The sequence below is a fragment of the Saccoglossus kowalevskii genome, chromosome 14 (genome assembly GCF_978046115.1).
Source record: "Saccoglossus kowalevskii chromosome 14, keSacKowa6.1, whole genome shotgun sequence".
NCBI classification, from domain to species: Eukaryota; Metazoa; Hemichordata; class Enteropneusta; family Harrimaniidae; genus Saccoglossus; species Saccoglossus kowalevskii.
Genome location: NC_140654.1, coordinates 5,838,944 through 5,864,400, shown reverse-complemented (window position 1 = coordinate 5,864,400; position 25,457 = coordinate 5,838,944). Strand labels below are relative to the sequence as shown.

Below are 25,457 nucleotides of genomic sequence, written 5' to 3'. Positions count from 1 at the left end.
AAGTAAATCGTTGGAAATAACATTTGTGCGAGATGCGAGTACACAGATCTCGTTAAATCGGGACAGGAGACATGCACAGTTGGAAAGTCTTTCTATTCTACATCCCCCTCGGGTGCTCGAGGTGCATTCATTCAAGCGCAGAGAATGTGCGTTGGAGGGGAGATGATGGAAAAAAAAACCTGTTATTTATTTTTTCATCGTTTACATCATGGTGAGGAAGAGGACCTTTGTATACAGGGGACGGGGAGACAAAGCCGGGGGGGGGGGTGATGGATGTTTACTCGCCTGGGTTGAAGTGTTCCGCAGTCAGTAGAAAACTGTTTCCAAAAAATATTGACGTCGAGGGCGATTTTTCTAAAAACAAATGGCTAAAATCTTAAAAATGTGTGTTTCATTATCGGTCATTACGAATATTTAGTTCTGTGCTCCGAAGTCACATAGTCACTGCTGCAAAGTACTTATCATTACAGTGACTATATTTGTCAATGCAATTTCTGCAATCAGATAAAGATCTTTCCCTAAATCAATCAATCTCTCCCAAAATCTATTTCAAGTGGTGCTTGTCTCATGGGTAACCCCTCCTAAGAGATTATAAATTTGTTCGTAATTTCTTGAAGTATCTGACAATAATGAAGAATCCTTCCCATAAAATTCCTGTCTCCGTGTAAACCGGATCCAGATCTGAGATTCTCTCTCAAAATCGGACAAGCAAACCATCGCCGTAAAAACATAATCCCCTTGATAGAAGTAGTTCCGGCAATTGTTGTAATGCATGCGCATGGTGAAGATGGTGAGTCAAATAACAACAACACATATATGATTGCTTTGTGCCACTTAGTGGGCTGGGTTGAGATGGTTCGTGTTAATGGCTTTAACTAAGCAATGGAATACAGTAGTTCTATGTGTTTTCTAAACTAGTAAGTTGAAAGTGATATCCAGCATGTTAATACCCAAAAACAAACAATCCAAGTCATTCATTGCCAAGTTACCCCAAACAAGCCTACAAACATCTTATTGGTCAACCAATACTACTAGTATGTTGTACGCATCAAATTCAGTTGTGAGGCATAATTGGTTGTTCACTCAATTTAACGCAAAAACCGAAGTTTGCTAATAGAGAAAACAGTAAAATGAAGAAGCGCACCATTGGTATTTTAAAGCGAGAGAGTCGTCACCTGCGCATGCGTCAGATGGCCATAGCGTGTCACTGTTAACAAACAAGCGTATACCCATGAGCATTTGTGTTATAGCGTGTTTTGTTATCATCGTTTGGGACTCAATTCCCGCGCGTGCGCAGGTGACAACCCTCCCGCTTTAACTGCTTACAAACTTGAATATTATGAGTGGCCTAGCCACTTTGAAAACCACTTCTATTCACCATTCAACACAAACTTCTACATTTTATAACACACATAATACCAACTACACACCTTGCTTTGTTTTTTTTGAGTAACTCATTGTTTTATGTGATATTTTCTACTGTACCCGTGAACACACCCGTTTCATGTATAAATTATTTGCACAGCAGTGATAAAACAATCTTATAAAATGTGAAACAACCAATAAAATCTGGTTGAATGTTAGTGTTTCCCCAACCGTGCTTCGCGTTGTCATATATATTGCTGGAACCAATGACGTTTACTGGCACTGTAGTCCATGTGACATGATATTGAACTTTCTAGTAGTTTGACCTCGACACCGTGCTATACAATTCGAAACAACCAATAACACCCGTGCTGGGTTTACTCATCTAAGGTTGAAGCAATTGGTGTTCTAGCATCAATTATTGTTACTACATATTGAAATCTCCGTTTAATTTTGGTAAGAAGTTTAAAGCTAGTAATAATGCCTTATTGGGTCACTTTGTTTATACATTATGATTAATGAAACCCTGTACTATTAAATAGAACTGTCTGAATGTTAGATAATCGGACGTTAACCCCAAAACACAAGGTGCCCCTCGCTTTTCACGATTACTATTTATATTACAGGATTTTGTCAACACATCTAGAGCGACATTCGTCGGTCCCAATCATGTCACGACTAGGAATTATTCTCACCAAGAAAATGTAATAAACCGGCGTAGTAAAGTTGCTAAAATTTGCAGTACTGAAGTCTTTTATTATTGTAATTTGATGTGATCCAATAGCGATTGTTCATAGACACAGAGACCATAATTGTTTAACTAAATACACAGCAGTTTTGAATATCAGTGTTATATTATTATGAAAAATGTATAGTTATGACAATTCTCCGGATCTTTATACAATTAAAAAAAGTGTAATTCAAATAATAATAATATTAATATTAATATTAATAATAATAATAATAATAATAATAATAATAATAATAATAATAATAATAATAATGAAAACAAACATTTTGCAACTATCTCTCTGAAAGTATGGTATCCTCTGCATTTGCATTGTAGGTATACACAGAGGGCGCTTCACCAAAACAACCAAACAAGATGGCTGTTGTCATTCAACAACATTCACAGATGAGGCATACCGTTGGAACCTGTAATTAATGAATGAACAGAGAACACATGGGTAACAAAATCAAAGTACATCAACTTGTAGTTTTCATGAAGTAGTAATGTGATTGACTGACTGACTCAGCCAGAAGTCTGACTACAGACAAAGGTCAATGACGATGCTGATTGTTGTATAAGTGATTGCGAAAAAGGCAGCATAGACAGACAAGTGATACATGTGTTATTTGCTTTCTGAATTAATTGATATTGTAAGACAATTTACCGGTAATTGAGATAGACACGGACACAAGTAAATGCAGTTTTTGACTGTTTTGATTTAACTGACTTTGTTTCTTTGTTTACTGATTTTCAAATATGGCGCCATGAATAAATTATCGAAATTAAATTGTATTCAATATACATTACAATAAATAGATTCACTGTGTTCATCCTTCTCTTTCCTTAATGATATTCATTTTATATTAAGGACACATTTGTTGTTTGATTCAAATTTGATAAAAATTACTTTGTAGTTGTTGAATTATTTTACTTCTGCTTTCTGTAGAACAGGATAATTAATTTTAATGATTATAATTGCATTTTTTATTCTAGTGCTGCCATAGATGGAAAACCATAATATATCCAGATATTGACTAATACAGCTCATCAAAACACTACATGAATGTTGCGGAACAATTAACGTACAAGGTCAGTACAGTATTGTTATATGTTCAATTGAATGCATTTTTGTTTGGCATTTACATTAATAATATAAGGTTGACAAAAATAGTTTGATACAATCTATTGGTGTACTAGTAATGTAGATACACCTACATTGTATTTTTTGGTGAAATCAACTATTTTCAAATAACTCATTTAAATAACATTGTTGAAAGTGTCAATGAGTGGTTTAATTGTTAAGTTATTTGTGTGTCATTACGAATGAGAATATGCAATATTATTTGACACTCAAGATATTCACATGTTTGTTGTGTCTATGTCATTGTACGAGGAAACAAGCTGTGATTACTAAGCATCAAGCAAGAGACTTAACAATGGCAAAGTTTAAACTGTTATTTCCTCTAGTGTTAACCCTACATAGAACTTATTTGGCACAAAGTATGTCATCGTAAATATTCTTTAGTAGCTGCTTGTTAGCAACGTTCAGAAGTATCACACTTTATTTGAATGAAATAGAAATCTGATAATAATGTCTTGATAATTTTTTCACTGCAATTACGGAAAAAATGCATGGAACAGAACGCTAGAACATAGAACGCTATTTAGGGAATCCTTCTCAGTGAAGCCCAGAACACAGGCAAGAGACTTGATATAGTGATTGCATATCCAGTCACTTGGAACCTAGGAACTATAATAAACTGTACACCTAGCATATATGGAGTGGGGTGGTGAAGTTGTGGTGGTCCTTGAATCCCTGTAATATTACAGCACGAGGAACGTGAAAAAGTCCTTCACTCTGGCTGTATTTTTTCGAGTGAGCACTGTATCAGAATCACACGTGACAAACTTAATCTACGCACAAACTTACATAGATTTGATGCACACTGCTAATCAAAGGCGCCAGGTTTAAAATACTGTCTATAAGCCATCAATCACCCGGCCAATCAAACTGTTTTTTTTTCTCGGTAAACACACCCTTTCCTCACATATAATGTTTTAATGCATCTAAATTCTCATGTCTGGTGGAAACATGTATATTCTATAGAATTTATATACACTTCTATAATATAATATAATCGATACAAATTCTATAGAATTTCTATATAATTCTGAGGATTTGTTTCGTAAGTGCACACCTCTGTATCTAAGTATCTAACATACATTCTGCCTTGAGTATGACATTGCCCAGTCTCAACGAATCAAGACAAAGTCTGTGTAATCACCAAATTTACATAACATCACACACCACAACTCTGATGTCTACAACCAACATGTATGCAGCATGACACCCCCACTAATAATAGAAGATCAAGTCTACAGAATCACGTAACATTACACACAACACCTCTGTTGTCTACAACCAATATACATCCTGTTTCAACGATTGAACCCAGACTCAACGATTGAAGACCATGTCTACAAAATCATCAAATTACGCAACATAACAGACTAGGCCTCTGATATCTACAATAAGCATACATCCTTCTCCCAACATCCCCAATTACTGAAGACCAAGTCTACAAAAAATCTATTTGATATTTGACTTTCTATTTAGATCTATTTAGATGCTATTTGATGGTTCGCAACAAACTATAAGTGCAGTTTGCACTCGGTCCACAGTTTCAACGATTGAAGACCCATAATGACTCTAATAAATCATTTATTAACCAATTGTGTAACAGTTAAATCGACCGAGTGAAAGACATGACACGCCCACATATTGGGTGATCAAAAAGAAAGATTTTGGTAGGACGGACAGGGAGAGCTGTCCGCTTGGTGATGTGATGTCTTCACCACTAAAGATATTGTTTTTCTGCTATGAACCTTGAACGGTACCCCGACACCTCTGCAAGCGAAAATACCCCAAATATTCACAAGAAGCCAATTCCTTAATTTCACAGTAGCATACGAGATCGTTGGGCAAACCGCGAAAACATCATCATTGTCACCGATAGTTGCAAATGGAAAGATTTAACTAATGCGAGCTCTACTGTGATATAAAATCCAACCCGAGATCAAGACCCTATATAAAATAGGAATACAGAGACACTTGTTGCTGTTAAGTGTTAATTCTGATATTTTCATAATTTTTCAGATCAAAATGCTTGATTTGGTTCTTCATCTTGGTATTCCCAAGGGGAATTCGTTTGGGGTGTTCGTTTGTTTGCATAAACTTTCCCTCGGCTTTTAAATGATTCACTTCGGCCACTGCTTCTTTGACCCCCGGTCATAAGCGCATCAACCTCATAACTCATATCGTATATCACTATTACAATAGCACTTATGACATGTAATTTTCGGTACCCTAATTATGTCAATCAACGACCGAGTTTCCCTTTTTCGGGATTTGCAATAAAAAAAACTACCCACTCATAAATAAGCATGTGCAATGTACTGTTGAATCGTCGAGTTTTGCGCTTCAGTGGTTTGGAGAAAACATATGCGTGAGTTAAACTCACTGGCTTAGACTGTCCTTGCCCCACCATCAATGTCAAATATATTATTACACAGCTGTCGATTGTGTATAAGAATTTGAGAAAATAAATCTCATGATGTTACAGCGAATTATTCAATCCTATAAAAAATCAGTTTGCTTATTTCGAGAATACTTCACCACAGTGACGGATCGCGTTTACAATTCTTGCATTTTGAACACACTGACGTGGTCTGTCCTTGTCCGCTATCAAGGTTAAATGAGTATTAGTGTGTAGCTGAATAGTGAGAACAATTCGGTGGGCAAAATTGTGTTGTATTATTTATATAAGTGTATGCGAGGCACCAACTTATGGTGAAAATCGCAGCCCTGGAGTAGTCTAAATTCGGCCACAAACCGACCCCATGAAACAGGTTTTCAAAAAAAAATCCTCCTTGAAACGAATTTTCAAGAAAAACCCACCCTTAAAGTGGTTTAAACATAGCTCTGATTCCTGAAAAATGAATGTCTTGCTCATTTTAAAACATAATCACCAGACCCATTGGATGCCCGTTGGTAGGTTTGTACTAGTGACCCCGGCGCACTTTCAATCCAAGGTATTTTCTACATGGCGATGAACTCCACTTAAAGGATGGTGGTAGTCGCGCAGCGCGTGTTCGAATTTCATGTAATTAAACAATGTAAATTACACGCGTTGTGTACGTCGCTATGAGTCCCATATCGATCAGGGCGCGGCGCGGCGACTACCGCCCTTTAAACTTCGAATTAATCAAGACAGTAAACAGCTCTGTTAAACAATTACACGATTTGTCATGTTCTATATATCAGTGTATGTTTCACAATTGTAGTTTAATATCAAATAGTACATATATTTTGATTAATTGTCTGGGCAGTATTTATTTGAAAGCGCGTCACATGTTATTCAGCTGGTGCTTGGAGTTTGTCTGCTCAGTCGGTAGATATACCCAGACAGATGGTTTGAGATAGAAGGAGAACTCCCCAAGTTGCTGTTAATCAGTTGAATGCGATTTCACATTATTACATTACAGGTGACAGTACACGGATTGTTGTAAAGTGTAAACAACGAACAACGAAACAGGTAATTCTCTGTGTTCGTAAGCTCATGACATACTAAGATGATTCTAAAAGTGATTCAGTTGAGCTCTCATCCACTTCAGAACTGCATCTTTGCATTACCACTGCTCGACATCATATTATATTGGAGAATGGGTTTGAGGATTGTTGTGTCACGGGTGAAGAGAAATGTGAAAAAAGTGCAAAGACAGATCATAACTGTATATTTTCAGAAATTTTCGCAAAAAGTGAATAGAAAAGTTGTCCGGACATCAATATTCACCTGAAATATTATATTATTTGTGTAAAGGACGGTTTACGTGCAAACACACGAAATAGCATATATAGATGTTAATTAAATTTTGATAGGTACTCAAAACAATTACGTTTCAGGCAAGAATCTACTTGGAATTTGATCAATACACACGAAAAGCGCAGAGGTTGTCAGTTTGGTGTAAAACTGTATCTATACCTCTCTTAGACCGCCTGACCGACCGATAAAGATTTGACTGTAAACAAATCGGCGGATGCCTCAATTTATGTATAAATACACAGATACTATAAATTATAGTGAGATATCTTATTTTGAAACACTTTATATCACCGTTTGACTGTATGCCATGTGGTCTATATATCTTGAACATGTATTTCCGATTCTTTTTGTTTTACGTTTTTTGAAATTTGACCAAATTCATATGTACGTGATAGTGCTAATATTGTAACTGAGGCAAACCTTTTCCTTCCAAACAAATATATTTTACCTGTGGAAAGCTGGTGGTGTTAATTGAAGGTGTTTTTGAGCAAGAAGCTGCAGTTGTCATATATTAAATAACAATCAGTATCACAATATAACATTAGATCATTGCCACTATTAGCTTATTCTCAACATTACTGTCAAATATACGAAATGGTTGAGTGGCCAATATACATTTTAATTTTACCTTCACGCGTTGAAAAAGCGTTTATCAGACAGTATTATTTTAGACATGTGGACCTCAGTGTAAAAAACATTGCCATGTAAAATTTGTGCAGCTTCAAATTTCAAAAGTTGATGGGGAGACTCAATAGCTTGTTTTTACCTGTCACCTGAATATGGTGCGTACAATTAACCTCACATTGTGTACTGTATTGTATGAAAACAATATGCTGATGAGAATATTACGTAAAAGGTAGTATACCCGTTATTATGTTTGATGGAGGTATATTGGTGGCGCTGTAGGCAGCCAGCACGCTTTCCATCCGGGATACCACATTTATCAGCGGGTATTTTGTGTGTGTTCTACTCTGTGAGTGGATTCCAGGTTAGATACAAGTATTGTGATTTGTTAAGATGTGTTTAATAATAAAATGAATAAAACGGTTTGAGATAATATAGTGTTTGTGATAAGGAATGCATGTAATTCGTCTTGGTATTTTTGTGGCGTCCATCTTTTCTTTCGTCCAGAAGTACCGTCACATAGTTGGTGTGTGAAAGTTCAGTGATAAGGATGTTCCAAAAATGGATGGAAATTTTGAGTAACATGGCTACAGGGAACAGACAATTGCGTTTCCCAACGAAGGTGTTGAATTAGTGACATTAGGGTAAAGCACAAACCCCGTCCGCTATTTTATTAGAAATTGTATTCGGGTATTGTGCTTTGTAGTGTAGACCAACCTCAAATAGGTGTTACAGATTGGCAAAATACGCAATCACCTTGGCCGTAAAAGCTTGGAAACTTGGCTTAAAATAAACTACATGAAGTATGTTTTGCAGTCGATAGAAAAGATAATGACCTACGCCTGAACCATTCATAGACGAATCTTTGAGGAAGTATATAGAAATAAATCATTGCAGGAATACCCGTCTGCATACTTACGTCATATCACTAAAGCTTAAGTTTAGAATAATTACGTGACAAATTCCAATGAATGTCCTACAATTAGAAAACGGGTAATTAGTTCACCCCCTGGAAAAAGGTCATCGGTCTCATTTGTTTTCGTTGCTATCAATGCGCAAAACGTATGCTTTAAAGAATCTACGTCTAAGAGCACTGATTTTGAGAAACACGACGACGACAGCCAGTAATATTATCAACGGCACGTGATGTTGGTGATTATTTAATGAAATTATTAAAGGAGGTTTTATGCCGCAGCAATAGTTTACTATCATGTATAATCACAACGATAATGTAAACGGAGGTAGTAAAATTCCTAGAATTTACAGTACTGAACTCCACACTCAATGTAGCTGCCACAGTACACTGATTTTTAAGTTAAATTATTGCAATTTGTCGTCCAACTAGAGAATACAAGTCTGTTTTGCCGTTATCCACCAAAAACCATACGGTGGTTGTCCATTAATACAGAGAACATAATTGTAACTAAATATAATTTTTGCTACAAAAACACGTGACATATACTTGTACCGACCCAGAACATCATGTGTAAAAGAATCAGTATTTTTTGAAGAATAATTGTATTTACACCCGAGACAACTAGAAATATACAAATCATGTGGCTAGGATGAAAGCTCTCCGGATTTTGCACGACGATTTTTTTTTGATGATATGTTAGGAAATAAAAGTTACCTCGCGCTGTCTTTCCTGTCGTTTTAAGTTGGTTTTTGGTGTTAATTCAGTGCAAGAGAACATGTTAACTAATCTCCCAAAACTAACACCGCGTGTTGGATGGCAATGCAGACTGTACTGTGATTTATTCTGCTGAGTAAACAGTAAGAGGGTCGAACACACAACACCACTTATGCAGGGCGACGAGACAAACACGCTAGACAATGTACTGTCACTCAGGTCATCTATACACAACTTGTCCAGGTGTGGACTTTATTGACTATAATCGGTCTGCCGGGAATTAGGTTGGAAAAGCTATACAAATAAACACGTTTTCACACATAGAGTTTTCACTGAGCTAATGGCAAATCATTGAAAATAGAATTTAGAGTATATACTGGATTCACATGAGAATTAGTAACCCGGGGTATCTCACGCACGTAGCACATTGGGTCGGGTGTATATTTCTAGAGCTAAGAGAATGCGTGAAATATGGAAAGGGACGTTTTGGGGAAAATAATTATGTGAAATAGGTTTCCATTGCATAGAGTATTTGCAAACGTTTTTGCCTGATGCAGCACAAATAACGACAAAAAAGCTTTACTTTGCGTTTTTTACCACTTCTACTGTATAATAAAATGCATAATTGTCAAATTATATGATAGGGTGTACTTTGTTGTTTACATATTTGAGAATAAAGGCTTTTTCAAAACCCTGTTCAGAAGCTTAGGTGCCACGTTTTTGTTGGGCATTATAAAAAACTTCTCTTGAATGTTAAATGGTGTGTCCCTAAAACATCCTCCTAGGTCTAGTGGGCACTTAATCAACAGTCACGCTACTTTATGGGCGAATGAACCTTGCTGTGTGAGAGAAGTCACGAACCCACTTTCGCAAGATTGTCCCCTTTGGATAGTGCACACAACGGCACGTGCTGTTGGTGATTATTTAAGGCGACGTTGGATATTCCGTAGAAATCGTCGTTGTCACCGATGTTTGTTCATAGAAAGATTTGACAGATGCTTAATACGTTGTTACCCACAAGCATTTATATTGTCCAAACTACAAGTTTTACAGAAAATTCTGCACTTTTCTCTGCGTCAGTGATCCACAGCTTATAAGACTTTCCTAGGTCGTTGTCCAAAGGCATAATAACCTATATCTCAGATCATATATCACTTTCAATATTACAATAGAACTACAAAACTCTCTCATGCTTGCCATCAATTATGATACAAAATATAGTGTTACACATTCATGGGCTGTTTGTCAGAGAGAAAAAAACAGATAAATATTATATATTTATAGGATGTTTAGAATACGCTCCTCGTACCGGGGTTCTTTTGGATATAAATTCCAACCCGAGATAAAGGCCCTACGTGTAATGGGAATAAAGAGAGACTTGTTGCAAGTATAACTACTGGAAAAAGAGCTAAATAAGGCCAAAATGCAGGGTTTTTCCAATTAGTTCGCCGTATTGGTTTTCTGTGAGTCTGGTGTGAAACACGGGAAAGTTTGCTGAAAACAAAATATAAAACCAGCATTTGGTATATGAATGATTCTGTCCCGTCCTACAGCATTTTGTTTGCAAGATTCATTCACTCTTCCCCAGCCTTTAAATGGTTCACCGACTAGGTCACCACTTTGACCTTCCGATCATGGGCACATTAACCCCATAAGTCAAATCGTATATCACTATCATAGGAAAGTAGTATACACAAAATTAAAAGATTGATATAGTCAAGCATGACAAAAACAATGAAATAAAGACTGTAAAGATGACAACCAAAACACCAATAACAAACTAAGAATATACAAAAGATGATAAAATCTATAAGTTTTAGAATTATCCATTTATCATTGCTAATAACATGATTCGTACAGCAATTGGACGTTAATAACTTTCAAACATCGGTTGCCATCGAGGATATTTGTCAATTATGTCATCTGATTATAATTGAAACAAAAAAATGACCCGCGCATAAATAAATCATTTTAGTGTACCGTTTGATTTACATCGGAATCGTCGGTTTTTGTGCTTCTAAAGGTTTGAAAAAACATGCGCTCATTTCCGTAGATTCTATATACAAACGAAAATAAATGTTACGAACTGATAGCGAATGGTTAAAGTAAGTGTTATGAATTAGTTCGCATATTTCCTGTGTTAAACTCACGAACCGTCCTTGCCCTACCATCAAAGTTAAATGCTCGGGTTGAATGGCAATGGCCATCGCGCCGCGTCGTGTGGGTCGATATGGGTCCCATGGCAACGTATACAACGCATGTAAAATATGTTTGATTGCACGATATTCAAACACGGATTGTGCGAGATTATCGCACAGCCCAGGACTTGTGTATACAAATAGAAATAAATATTACGAATGTGACAGTGATTACTAACTAATCAGTTTTCATATTTAGAAAATATTTCACAATATGAGGTGTTATTATTAGGGAGTTAATAGTCATTATCTCATATGTTGAGCAAAACTCACCTACGTAACCGCATCAATAGTAAACACTGAGAATCAATTAAACTATTTTCATATAATAATGATCCAAACTCAAAACTACGGACATATAAATTATTAAAGAATAAGATTGAAATTGCTAAATAATTAAAAACAGTACAGAACAGAGGGGACACTGGGCTTATTTCTAGACTAAGACTAAGACTAAGTGCACATTAACTTATCATTGAATCTGGAAGAGACCAAAAACAAAAACAAAATTGAAAATAGAAAATGTGCAAAATGTAATATTACTGAAAATGAGCTACACTTTTTCAAATCATGTAGTCTTTATACTGAGGCTAGAGTAAGATTATACATAACATTTTCAGAATCAATTGAAAATTTTGTTCAAGCAAATAATACAGAAAAGCTTGTTTACATTTTAAATGCTGAGAACATACCATTGATAAAAGAATTAATTAAATGCATAAAAACATCATATACGACAAGAAAACAATATTATCAATGTTAAACAAAAACTAATGGAAATGTAATATTGTTATCTTCAAGTACCAGTGATATTTCTTTACTGTATCTTTATGATAAGTATAGTTTTAGTTTGTAGAATAGTTTCAGTTATACCTTTATTACATTTGTATTCACCTAAATTGAATTTCTTTCAATATGATTGTAATAAAGAATTATCTTATCGTATCTTATCTTATCTTATCTAATAGTCTCAAATCTACAAGATTCTTTGCATTTTTATCGGGCGATGAACTTCACTTGAACTTGACATTTCGACTTAAGCATTGCCGTCACAGTCACAGTCAAAAGTGGTGTTGAAGAATGTCGGCATTGTTAGGCCTTAACAATTTGTCGTGCATCTATGTATGTTTTACATAAAACAAATACAGTATAGTATAATAACAAAAAATACATATATGTTGATTAATGGACAGGCCAGTATTTATTTGAAAGCGCGTCACATGTTATTCAGCTGGTGCTTGGAGTTTGCTCAGTCGGTAGATATACCCAGACAGACTGTTGAGATATAAAGAGGATTCTCAAAGTTGCAGTAAATGCGATTTCACACTGTTTGAACACAGATTGTTGTAAGGTGTTAAGAAAGAAAAAACAAAGGCACATATTAAAAGAGACCATAGAATGTTTTTTAATTGGTCTATAATTGATTTTACAAGTGACGTCATCATAAGTTCTTCAAGTCATGTGAAAGTACTGAAGCAAGTCCGAGGATGCGCAGACAATTGTACGTACTGCCCCAGTGTACTTACCCAGGGAACTGGAATACATTTATCCAAACAGATGTGACGTGCCTACGTGCCGATATACATGCTACACTTTTACATAAATCTGGTCTACGTTTTACTTTCTATGTCCTACCAGTGAACTCAGTCATGTGACTCGATTCTTTGTGTCCATAAGCTCACCGTATACCAGGACCATTTAAAAAGTGATTCAGTTGAGCTCTCAACCACCTCAGGACTGCATCTTCGCATTGCCACATCTCGACATCATATTACACCAAGACCCAGGTATGTGATATAATAGACATTTAATATCGTTAAGTGGATCATTAGTATCGTTTTGACGGTTAATGCTGATATATTTGATATTATTTTACCAGAGTGTTATTTTTATTATTCATTTTAAGAGAGAAAGTAATGATTTTACGGCAGCAGGCGTCACATCGTATATCATCCAACTTTTATTGCAACTTAAGTTTAATGATTTCGCTAAGTAGTTTGATTAGCTTCTAGTTTATCTCAACTTTTATAGGTTTCGTAAAACGTTTCGCGATATTTCCGTTTTTATTTTTAACCGCTGACGGGGCTCACCATTTGCTGTCGTTTTTTTACTACTAATTTATAAACAGGTTAATAAATCCGTAGACAATTTTTAGAACAAAATTTAAAACAATATATTTATAGACTTTCTTCTATTGTTTGAAGTTAAATTTGTTTCTGATTACAAATTCACGATGATACGTCAATATTTTGTTGAGTGAAAAAAAGTTATAGTATAATATCATCTTATAGTTACTTATTAATTTATAATTCGTGTGTCAGTTTAAATACGGCTTTATCGCCGAGTTGTACGATTTGCGTTCACAGCGCGCGACACGGCTACGATTCTTTACTCAAGAGTTCGTGAGTTTCGTTACCATGGGTGTCATTGACGGCCAACTGCTTCCATCTTATTGACACAATAGCCGAAACAATAGATTGCTCGGTGAAATACTCGTGAATCTGATTTTACAGATTTGCTTGGACGGTTTTTAAGAGTCTGCGTTCCCGTTATATGACATCATACACCCAACATGCCTGTTCCAAGTTCAAAATCAATTGCATAATTTGCAATTCAAATGTTACATATAAAAGTAAAAATAACTTCATACTTGACAGAAGTCAACTTGTTTAAGTGTATAAATATTTGACCGTAGAATGTTCGAGGGAAAGGATTTACAGAAAACATAACAGGACTTTTAGACGACAAGGAAGATAAAAATAACTTAGTCAATCAAAAACTACTCCAAATGATGAGCCTACATATAAAGATTACCTACATAAAATACTGTTCTAAATAAAACATGTCCATATTGAGCTGTTAAATATGTGCCAAAAATCCCCGAATAGTTAAAATTATGACCTGAGACGCAAATAATAATAAAAAAAAGTCTACCCGCCGATATATAGTGCGGTTGTCGTTAGTCATGTATCCGAAACTGCGCATGCACAAGAACTGGCACAGCGAGTCTGAGTGTACAAGTTTCATTTCGTACGCAATATACATTGAATTTGAAAATCTACTCTGTGCATGCCAGTGTAAACGATCTGCTGTGATTGGTTGTTGCAAATCGCATGTTTATTAGCATAAGGTTTTCTGAACGGATATACAATCAGGCGACGGGTTGGGTTTAAAACGCCACAGTCGTCGTTGCGCGTAGTATACAACGCATGTGGCGCTCTAAGAATGATTTGTAAGAAAACAGTTATTAAATCATGGTCACGTGACGAGCACGATACTGATTTGTGTTTTTCTGAGGTGCGTGAGATACTGAAAACATGCTTGGTGTAGATATGTGGGGTGAGTGAAAAATTGTATGTACCAGTAATTGCTGGATACCACAAACAAGATTTACAGAATCCATCTTAAGTCAGAATGTACTAAATCTCATTTATTGCTTTGCGCTTTTAATTGTGCCAACACATTCTTTTCTTCCTTCATCGTCTCGAAGATGACCGACAGAGTTGTTGATATAGGTGATTGTCAACTTTTTTTACAATTTTTATGAAAAAGAAATCCAAACTCTATTGCTTTTATACCTCGTACTAGTGTAGGTGGACTTTTATGAGTTACGATCATTTCGTGAGAAGATATTTTGAATCCTCTTTTTTTTGGTCAGAAATTTTTATTTTTGTGACGTCCTCTTGAAAACAAAATAATCCTTTCGCCACTATTGAGTCTATGTATCTATACATGCACTTAGTATGGCAATACTGTGCTTTGCTGACACAGCGGAGCTATGTCGACCATCAGGACATTTGTTTAAGATATGTTTTAAATAATTGTTTTACACATTCTTCATTATGTGCGCATATGGGACGCAGACATATAGAATGAAGTAAAGTACTTTTTATAGATAACGCCCTCTGTTGTTGCTGTTTTGTGTCGTGTTAAATAAATAAATAAATAAATAAATAAATAAATCAATCAATCTCAAAAATATTATTTGTTATTGATAGTCAACAGCTACTACTCCAAGTGTGATTGGCCATCCTTCCGCTCCAAATATTAGCGACGATGTGATTGGTCATCCTTACGCTCCAACTATTAGCGACGATGTGATTGGTCATCCTTCCCCTCCAAATATTAGCGACGATGTGATTGGCCATCTTTCCGCTCCAAATATTAGCCAATTGTGATTGGCCATCCTCCCGCTCCAAATATTAGCGACAATGTGATTGGCCCATTTACGGCATGGACGGAGATAAATGTGAGCCATGCTGCTCAAATATTTAACTAAGTTTGGGTTTGTAGTCATCGTCTTTTAAAATAAACCAAATCCCTCTCCAAACGGCGCATTGTTGCCAATTTGGCTGTAGCATCGTTGTAAACATCGACTATTTCGTGATATGCTCTATACAATATAAAATGGCGAACGAAAATGAACTACGACAGAGAATAGAACAGTTGTATTGTGTGTTTGAACAGTGTTGCATGCCGGGAATTGTGCATAATAATGTGCATAAACATTGTTTTTTTTTTCTTTATTTGAATGCAGTTCCCATCAACCAAGATGTCTCTCTCAGCAGGCGAAATCAAACTTGTGAAAGACTCATGGGCTCCTGTATACGCTAACAAGAAAGAAAGTGGGATTGCTTTATTTGTAAGGTAATTGTTACCATATATATTATTTATGAAGTAATACGTCCGTCATATATCGTCCATCCGCCGCCCGTCAACAATCGCATTTTTGACTTCTTCTTGAAAACTACTGGCCGGATTACTTTGATATGTTGAACCTTGGTTGGACCTATATCAGATTTGTTCATTTTTATTTTATTTTTAGTAAACATTTGTGTCAATTTTTGGTAACAAATGATATTTTTGAAAACTATCAGCTGTTTTCAATATGTTTTAAATTTGAGAACATAACTTTTGTGAACAATTTGTTTGATTAAGTTCCGGTGGCATGTTCTTGACAGCCAGAACCAAACTACTTTTTGTGTGTGGCTTAACTGCGTTTTGTATTATGAGTGTGCATTATTTGACTTCCCACCGCAGTGGTCTTATAGGACAGCGGTGCAATTTCAACCGTCAGGTGGTTTGTTACTATTTTGTTACGTACTATGTAATTGAGTTATGTAATATGATAATTGCCATGCTATATGGTAAGTATAATTTACCATGTATGTTATATATTACTTGTTATGGTAATCATCACCATACTGGGTAAATATTACCATATTTGGTGGCTATTTACTGTATAATATTAGATAAACTATTATTATACAAATTATTGCAGTATTGTTTTTTTCCCATTGGAAAAGACTCTTCTCAGAGAACCCTGGATTCCAATCGCAGTTCCGTTATCTGGATGGTGTGTCTGGTCTTGCTGCCATCGAGAAAACGCCAGCCCTGGCTGACCACGGTGTGAAGGTGATGGATACAGTCAATTCATGGGTCGGCAGTTTGGGAGATGCTCCAGCATTGGTGAAACAGTTAACAGCACTTGGCACTTCTCATATTGCCCTTAAAGTCACACCGGCGAACTTCGATGTAAGTTTTACGTTCAACTAGGAAATGACCTTACATAAGTGAATCCTGATAACAAATCTCTTTCTTATACTGTCACATGTTATGTATGTCAGCCTATACCATACGAAATAACGCTGTCCGTTCTCCACATTTGTCCGAGTCCCTGAAATAGTTCACCTGACTTTTATGTAATCATGGAATTTGGGACAGTGGATGCGTGGGCAGAATAAAATGGATCACTAATTGGGGGCAAGAACAAGTCTCGTGGTTCTTCTGCTCTCTATGAGATTTCAGTGGCCATTTCCGTCTATGGTCTATTCATACGTTATAGTAATTATTAAAGCGAGAGGGGCGTCACCTGCGCACGCGCGGGAATTGAGTTCCAAGCGACGCATTGACACGCAGATCGCCGCAAACCAACCGATCTGACACATACCGCGCGTGGAACTCTGGGAAAAGTGGTCGGAACTATTTCCACATTGTGCCAACACAGGTGGCGCTATTTGATTGGTTTGCGGCGATCTGCTTGTCAATGCAATATTGAGAAACAATAGACCTTTGACCTCGCAATTTACATGCATTTTAATGTTAATAGGATAAGACATGCTGATGAGTGTTGTGCGTTATTTTAATTGATCAACTCATTAAATATTCAATCTTGCTAAAAATAAGGAGAGAATGTGTTCAAAACAAGAAACAAATACTTGTATATAGTTCCGCGGAAGAAACGCTGACTAAAATGGTGGATGATTGATATTTAGCCTTCAGAGGCTAGTTTTGCGTCATAAGACACAGGTCTGTGCTGAATAGCGCCACCTGTGTTGACACAATGCCAAGCGACGATAACAACACACGCTAAAAATGTAAAGGCTCATGGGTAGACGCTTGTTTGTGAACAATTACACGTTATGGCCATCTGACGCATGCGCAGGTGACGACTGCCCCGCTTTAACTTAAATTCATAATCATATGTCGCTGCTGTCGTGGGCGTGTTTAGACAAACTAAATCACTAATATATATAAACATTCCTTCTTTGCTTTGCTTTTTCATCAGGCCATGGGTCCAGTACTGTTGTGGACGCTTCAAGAAAAAGCAGGTGGTGCTTTCACTCCTGCTGCCAAGGACGCTTGGGCAAAGGGATGGGACCTCATGAAATCCCACATTGTCAAAGCTCTGCAAGGTTGAAAATAACAACACCAGTTGTCATTTAGCGCCGATCGGGCGATTTTAATATACGGATAATAAATATATTTTTTATAGCAAGCTGTTCTTGTAAAACGCGTATGCAAATGAGCGATCGTCGCTTGAGTATCTCTGTCCATTGAAACTGAGTACAGTATTTTATTGACGTGTCTTTCTGTCAAACATACATACTTTAAACATCCATGTTAAGATGTCTACAGAGATACTGGGATAGATCACTTCTGAGTTTAGTGTTGCTCACGTCATAGTCTGTTTGATTACGTCACTATATGTTCGAGAGATAAAATGCTAGACTACGAACAAGAACGAACAAATTTGGGAGTAGCTCGGACATAAGTACAACGTGACACTGAAACACAGATAGCATTTTTCGTTCATTTTCATACGAATGTGTTATATTCATGGCATATAATTCGAAGTTCAAATCAAGTCTTACTTCTAAAAACTGAAATAACAAGACAATTTTTCTCAAATTTACAAATTACAATATAACAAAGCTTTTTGTGCACTGTCAAGTTTAATAAATAACACTAGAATTAAGAATTGTCTTTGTTTGTTTGTTTGTTCACATATTAAAGTTGCGCAATACAGTTTCTCTTTGAAAATTACCGACATTGTGTAGAAAACTAGCTCATTAAATCAGATTTTTCGAGAGAAAATAACATTGTGTAATAGTTTTGAAAAGGGGTTACTGACCTATTTGTAAAGATACGCTAGTTTCAATAATTTGGCTACAAATCAACAATAGAGAACAGTGAATCATTTTTGTGTTTTCCGCCAACGTTGTGGTAACTTTTTTAATACAGCGACCATAGGTGTCTGTGTGCCTCCCCGAGGGCGACTAGTAACAAAACAAGTCACTGGGACGCGGAAGGCTGCCTTCAGTTTAACGTGTTGGCGTATTTCTATATATACCGAAGCCATATTTATATAATCAAATTCTTCAAAATTGAAAGACACAGATTGATCGGCATTTCTTCCTCAACATTTTCAGAAAACAGTGTAGTTGTGCCTAATAGACAGTTGCCCCGGGTCCACAAGTCATCAGTTCTTAAAACAAATCTCTACATACAGATGACGTTACAATCGATACGAGAACAATCTCACTGGCTAATAGGAACCATGCGATTTAATTACGGCCAATGAAAGACAAATTGGTAGTATGATACTGAGTTCATCGTCTGAGAATAATACTCAGTTACTCGATACTCCATGAATATTGATGGGACGTGCCTGGTTTGAAACAATTCCCCGCATTTTAAGGTTGTGTTCTGTTATAGAGCCCAAAGCAGTTACATTTCAATGTCCGAACTTCGTGTGAAGAAACTAAAATCCGGCTCCACGAGTCATGCGTGCACTGCCTACTGGTTCTCTCATGGTACACGGTGGAACTCCCATGGTGCATTGCGGAACTGCCATGGAACACCCTGATAAAGGATCAGTGCATTACTGATTACGTAATAGAAAAATTAATCACGACATTCTTCACAAAATAGTGTGTATACATGATAAGTGAAATGCACCATAGCAACACCGCCATGTTTGAAGTGGAGGCCATCGTGCCACGCTTGTGTGAGACCTGAGTGCCATATAAACAAGGACGTTCACGGGGGCGGGGGAATTAGTCTATGGGCTTCTCAGACTCAACATTTTAGGATTATTCTTTTTGTGCTGAACAAAAAAACAACAACATATTAATATTTACAATTTTACTCCGTACCTTATTTGCATAATGCAGTATATTAATACTGGCAAAATACAAACGTATGAACGTGAATATATATATCAATATACTAAATATGTATTACAGTGACCCCTCGCCAAGTCGCGCCTCGGTAAGTCGCGATTCGGCTAAGTCGCGGGTACTTGGATGGCTCCCAAAATTTCTATTGTGTTTTGACAGCAGTTTTGAAGTACAAAGGCTAATGTTTGGTCTCCTGTGTTTTTAACTAACCGTTAAAGAGACAACTTAACACCTACTGTCCGTCAATTGCTGAGATGCAATGGGTGACGGCGGCCTTACTCAATGTGTCAACAGGGCTGTCGAGTAGCGACCGTACGTACTTCTCGGCCGGTTCCATTTTGGTATACTTTTATAAAACTCGCTACAATGAGTTGAAATCATTATCTGATCTCTATTTTTCAATTACTAAATTATTACTGTTTTTTTCTCAATATTCAAAAACTGTACACCTCCACGTACATGAAATTAATAGTATAGTAACTAGTAACAATGTCTGATAATTACTAGTAATCAGGAAATTGGCTTAATACAGTACTTTGTTATATACTAGAAAGTCACGAGTATATGTCATTATTTCTTTAATTATATATGTTATCTATTGTGGTAATATTTCACAATCTATCCACTTAGATACCATCCAAAATATCGTAAAATTACCATTATGGTGTAAATAGTTCTATTGCGCCAATATCAAAAGTGTTTTGGTCAACAACAATAACATACTTCATCATACTGTAAGTAAATGTCTTCCAGAGTTGGATTAATATAGCATTTGAGCATTCACTATATGAGAAAAAAAACTAGAAGCCTACTCATAAATGCAAATACCCAGAATTTATTCAAAATGAATTTCTTTTTGCAATACATTGTACTTAAAAAAGTTGGGAATCACCAGTCAAATTTTCCAGAAAATGATGGTTGTGTTTTCAAACAATACCCCCCGAAGGCGGGTATACCACGACATATTGCACAATTCACGACATATATGCACGAGCCGCAGTATATTCACAATTCGATAAAACTACTTGCAATCTATTATAAGATCGTGAATATGGCCCTTGAACATGAATATTTATAAAAACAGTATGTAGTTGTACACTGAATGCACAAAAAATATACACAAATAATATATGCACAACTACAATACGCGAAAGCGAAACATATCCACAGATAATACAACAGCGTAAACACACAAATTAGCATGACAAAAGATTACCTTCATGACCTTTCAGTGAAAATAAAATCCAGTGAATATACCTTTTTCCTACATTTTACGTTAAACTTGTCAGAAATCAGTGAAAATAAATTACATACAAAACATATTAATTCCAGCTAAAATAAAGGATTTCACAGTACGTCAACGCCATTGGAATATAGGGTCGTATACAATTTGGATCATTATCAGAGGGACTGTGGTTCGACCGAAGTTTGAGACATGGTGGGACGCGGTGGTGTATCATGTACGGTGACCGGCAGGGCGACCTCAGACCCAACATCTGACATGGATACATTTTTGGTATAACCAAGGTTTTGTGACAGTATGCCTGACAAGTTTTGTCGTTGTTCTGAGGTAAGTTTGTTGGTGTAAGATTGGATGCCCGCATCGTTTTTGTGACACGTACATTATATGCCTTGTCTCAACTCCGGTCGAATGAAAAACTTTGCACGCCGTCGCTCTAATACAGTGGTTGGTGTACACTCGGCACAAATCTGCAGCTTTCGAAATTATCGAAATGTATTTACCCCCAGTGGACAATTACAATGCCATATATCGTCGTTGAATTCTGCATTATACCGCGGTGTTTGAAACAGATGGCAATTACCCGGGTGCAATTTTGTCAGCTGGAATTCGAACGCCGATGTGGGACACCAGTTGTTATTGGTGGCATACATTTTTTCTGTGCCTCGTATTTTTTGTAATTTTTTCTTCCTTCACTTCCATTCCTCAATCTTATCTAGTTGGTCATAATTTAAACTTAAAGATCATGTTTTCTTTGCTGGAGGTTTGCAATCCATTTCAAAGTCACAACACGGACGATAAGACATGTTTTACTCGCAAACACAGCAATATGGCGTTCGTTTAGGGTAATGGCGAACGACAATCACTCACGACCGACGCTCACAAATTGCATCCCACCGTTAACAAAAGGCAATATTATGGTTATATCATTTTTTCAGATGTTTTTAATTCGGTAATTTTTCAATTATTATTTCACAATTCAACCAATATATTTCCCTAAATATCAAATACTACCGATTTTATGTATTTCCACGTTAAACCTATAGTCAATTCATGTCCCAGGGCCACTTTGTTTAGCCACTTGTAGAGGGTCTATGGTTTAGCGTAACTGTGTATTATCAGCCAATATACCATGAATCGCATATGCAAATTTTGTGTTTGGACCAATCAAATCGATGGATTAACAACATCAATATACTGGTATAATATAATAGTGGATAGTAGACATTTCGCAGTACTATAACGATATTATGCCATATCTCAAATTGTAGACTGGTGAGAAAAATCATATTTTGTAAATGATGGGGTACTTTTCGTTGTCCTGAAAGCATTTTTTCTTTAACAATATTTTTTGAAAAAATGTCACCGTAACACACAAAATAATGCTATTTCATTGTACCATGAGACATTAGCTTCATGGTGTTACATAATAAACTAATGAACATTGTCATGTGATTTGTGACCAATTTTGTCAAAAATTATGAGTAGGTTTTTCTACCCTAATTTTTGTTATGTGTTGAATATTGTGACTTGTTTTCGATTAAGGCCGAAATAAAAAGTGAGCCACGCAATATCAATCTATAGTATATCATAAAATGTCGAAGGCCAACACACTTATATTGACTTTGAAAGAACATACGTATTATACTTAATATTTATATTTAATTATTATACATTTCATTATTCGTGTTTCACATTTGGCTGATTTGTGAATATCACCATGATATTCTTCAGATACTCTAGGTTCATAACAATATTATTTCTTTTCCCATAGGTTTTCTATGAACATTTACTTTTTCTTTCAACTTTCCAGCTACAAGTTCCTTTAGAAAATCTTTAATTAAACAATTGTTTCCTCAATTTAGCATATTTATCATTTACTAAAATATGACAATAATAAAAATATTTTTTTTGCAACTTTAGATAAGAGTAAAACAATTTTGAAAACAAAAAATCAGAACTAACATAATAATATTTACTAAAATATTACACTGACCTATAATTTCATGTTGTATTTTGAGGTGTTGAGCATTTAATCAAGCGATTAATTGATATAAGTTCATTATTAACTATCCAAAATATGCAAATTTGTGGTTGGCAATTCTAGATATTCTAGATTTGTTGTAATAAATACAATGTATATAAGTTTGTAAAACTGTGTTTATTGTGAAATAATAATGCATTCATGTTCGGCATAGTGGAGATAAATTGCCTTTTCGAGTAATTCATAAAGAATAACAAAAATATTTAAATTTCTGGAAAGTGAGAAATTTGACTCTACTGGGTAGAGTTCAAATAATTAAAGTTTTGAAATCTCTAGAGTTCTGTATGTGATGAAGCTCTCTGAACCTCAGATGGATGTTCTGAAAAAAATTAACAGTTAGATCTTCAAATTTAAATATACCCGATATTTTTGCCATATATAAATTCCAGAGAATAAATTGGATGCGCCGTTATTGTGACAAGAATGTGTAACACCCTTGAAAATGGTTACTGCAAAACAAGATAGACACATTTGGCAAGATTGAAGATTTACTGGATAGCAATTTCGATACAATTGAAATGGCAATAAAATTAACAATTTCCATGGTAGTCTATTAAAGTCCTGGCAATCAGTAAAAGATCACGTCCCTGAAAATGATATTCTTAATCAGATAGTATGGAACAACAAGCACAAAATTATTGCTGGGAATAGTTTTTATTTTCAGGAGTTCTCTGAAATTGGCATTAAATATCTTGGTCATGTTTTTAAAAAAACAATGGTAGACTTTTAGAGTGGAGAGAGGGAGTATTGAGCAAATTGCCTGAACACTTGTTCTTGAAATGGTATAGGAATAATCTCAGCTCTTGCAAATGAGCAGAGAAAAGGTGTGAATTTGTCAAAATTTGATATATCAAACCAAGGGAAACAGATGATTGGGGTGAAATTCACAGACTGTTATATCCATATAAAACAATGTACTGCAAAACAGGTTATTCCGGGTATCATTGCTCAGGGCTTCATCCCTTCTAAATCAGAAAGTATTTTGGCTGATTTTTTTAAATGAGACAATATATGAATGGGAATATAAATATTGTTTGCCATTTAAATTAACAATAGATACAAAATTGAGAGAGTTCCAATGGAAGGTTAATCATAACCTTCTCACTACAAAATTAGACCTGAAATTTGTGAAACCAAGCTATGTACATTTTGCCAGAGAGAGGATGAAACATTAATACATCTTATGGTTGATTGTCCATTGGTGAATATTTTTTGGACAAAATTCTCAGAAAATTGGGGCAGGAAGATTGGGCTAAGAAACTCCTTTAACGCAATGTCAATACCGTCGGGAAACCCGCTGTTCCCAATATTGCTATTATTTTAAATATTGATAGCAAAGAGGTATATTTACACATGTGTAATGTCTGACATAGTGTATGAACAGTTAGTTAAATATTGTACTTTTCTAAGATGTAATTTGTCCAAGATGCAATGTATGTCCTACATGTAAGTTGTTGTACTATTGTATAAATGCTATATTCAAAATGTTTTTCATTTGATATATTACATTATGTTTGCTTCTGCATGTAGGATAATGTAAACGAATATCAAGAAAATAATACAATTAAGTAATTTTTCCAAATAATCTATTTGCAACAGAGACTGACGTCACTGACATACGTCAATATATCGTCGTCAACATTCAACAAATTTTGTCAAACTTTATATGTCACTTTTCTAATTTGTTAAAATGCGAATCTATCATAAAACATATCTTTTATGCGACATGTCGTTTACAATTCCCTATAAAATTTATTGCACCATACTCGATGTAGATACTGCCCACTACTGAAATTACATCCATACGTCTTAATCCTATCTTACATATTATTATACTCCAAATCATTTTTGTTAATGCAATGACGTCACTTCATTTGTGTACTGTGATTGCTTGAATCTTGAGTCAAATTCACAAACATAATGAAAAATATTTTCAACGTTCAGTTTCTACTATTTTTGCATAACAAATAGCGGATGTGTACTGTATAATAATATTTTTGTTATGATTTATTAATTTAATATAATCAGTTTTCTATAAGAGAAAAAAGGTACTAACGATATGAATAAATTATGCAAATTATATGTTAATTATTAGCAAATTAGCCAACATCCTTAACCCAAAACTGAGAAGAGCAATTAATTTTGCTTATGATTGAGTTTATGCTATTTCTACATTGAATATGAGTATCGGTTGTAGATCGTTTGTTCCTTGAAGATGTAACTGATTTCAAACTTAGTATTAACTAACATGAAGCACCGATTGTGCCAGGGTTTATTTCAA

At 35.6% G+C, this 25,457-nt stretch overlaps 1 protein-coding gene across 1 annotated transcript; it reads left to right on the top strand.

The window, feature by feature from the left end:
* The first annotated feature begins 13,155 nt into the window (after positions 1-13,155).
* Positions 13,156-18,691, top strand: LOC100366699 (cytoglobin-like). Its single transcript, XM_002732443.4, has 4 exons — positions 13,156-13,217; positions 15,968-16,077; positions 16,737-16,965; positions 17,999-18,691. The coding sequence occupies exons 2-4, from the start codon at positions 15,983-15,985 to the stop codon at positions 18,128-18,130; spliced, it is 456 nt and encodes a 151-aa protein (XP_002732489.1). The 5' UTR covers positions 13,156-13,217; positions 15,968-15,982; the 3' UTR covers positions 18,131-18,691.
* The last annotated feature ends 6,766 nt before the right edge of the window (positions 18,692-25,457 follow it).

Coding starts and splice junctions, on each gene's coding strand:
- LOC100366699 (XM_002732443.4), top strand. CDS start 15,983: ATGTCTCTCTCAGCAGGCGAAATCAAACTTGTGAAAGACTCATGGGCT. Junction 16,078..16,736: donor GGGATTGCTTTATTTGTAAG/GTAATTGTTACC, acceptor CCATTGGAAAAG/ACTCTTCTCAGAGAACCCTG. Junction 16,966..17,998: donor TCACACCGGCGAACTTCGAT/GTAAGTTTTACG, acceptor CTTTTTCATCAG/GCCATGGGTCCAGTACTGTT.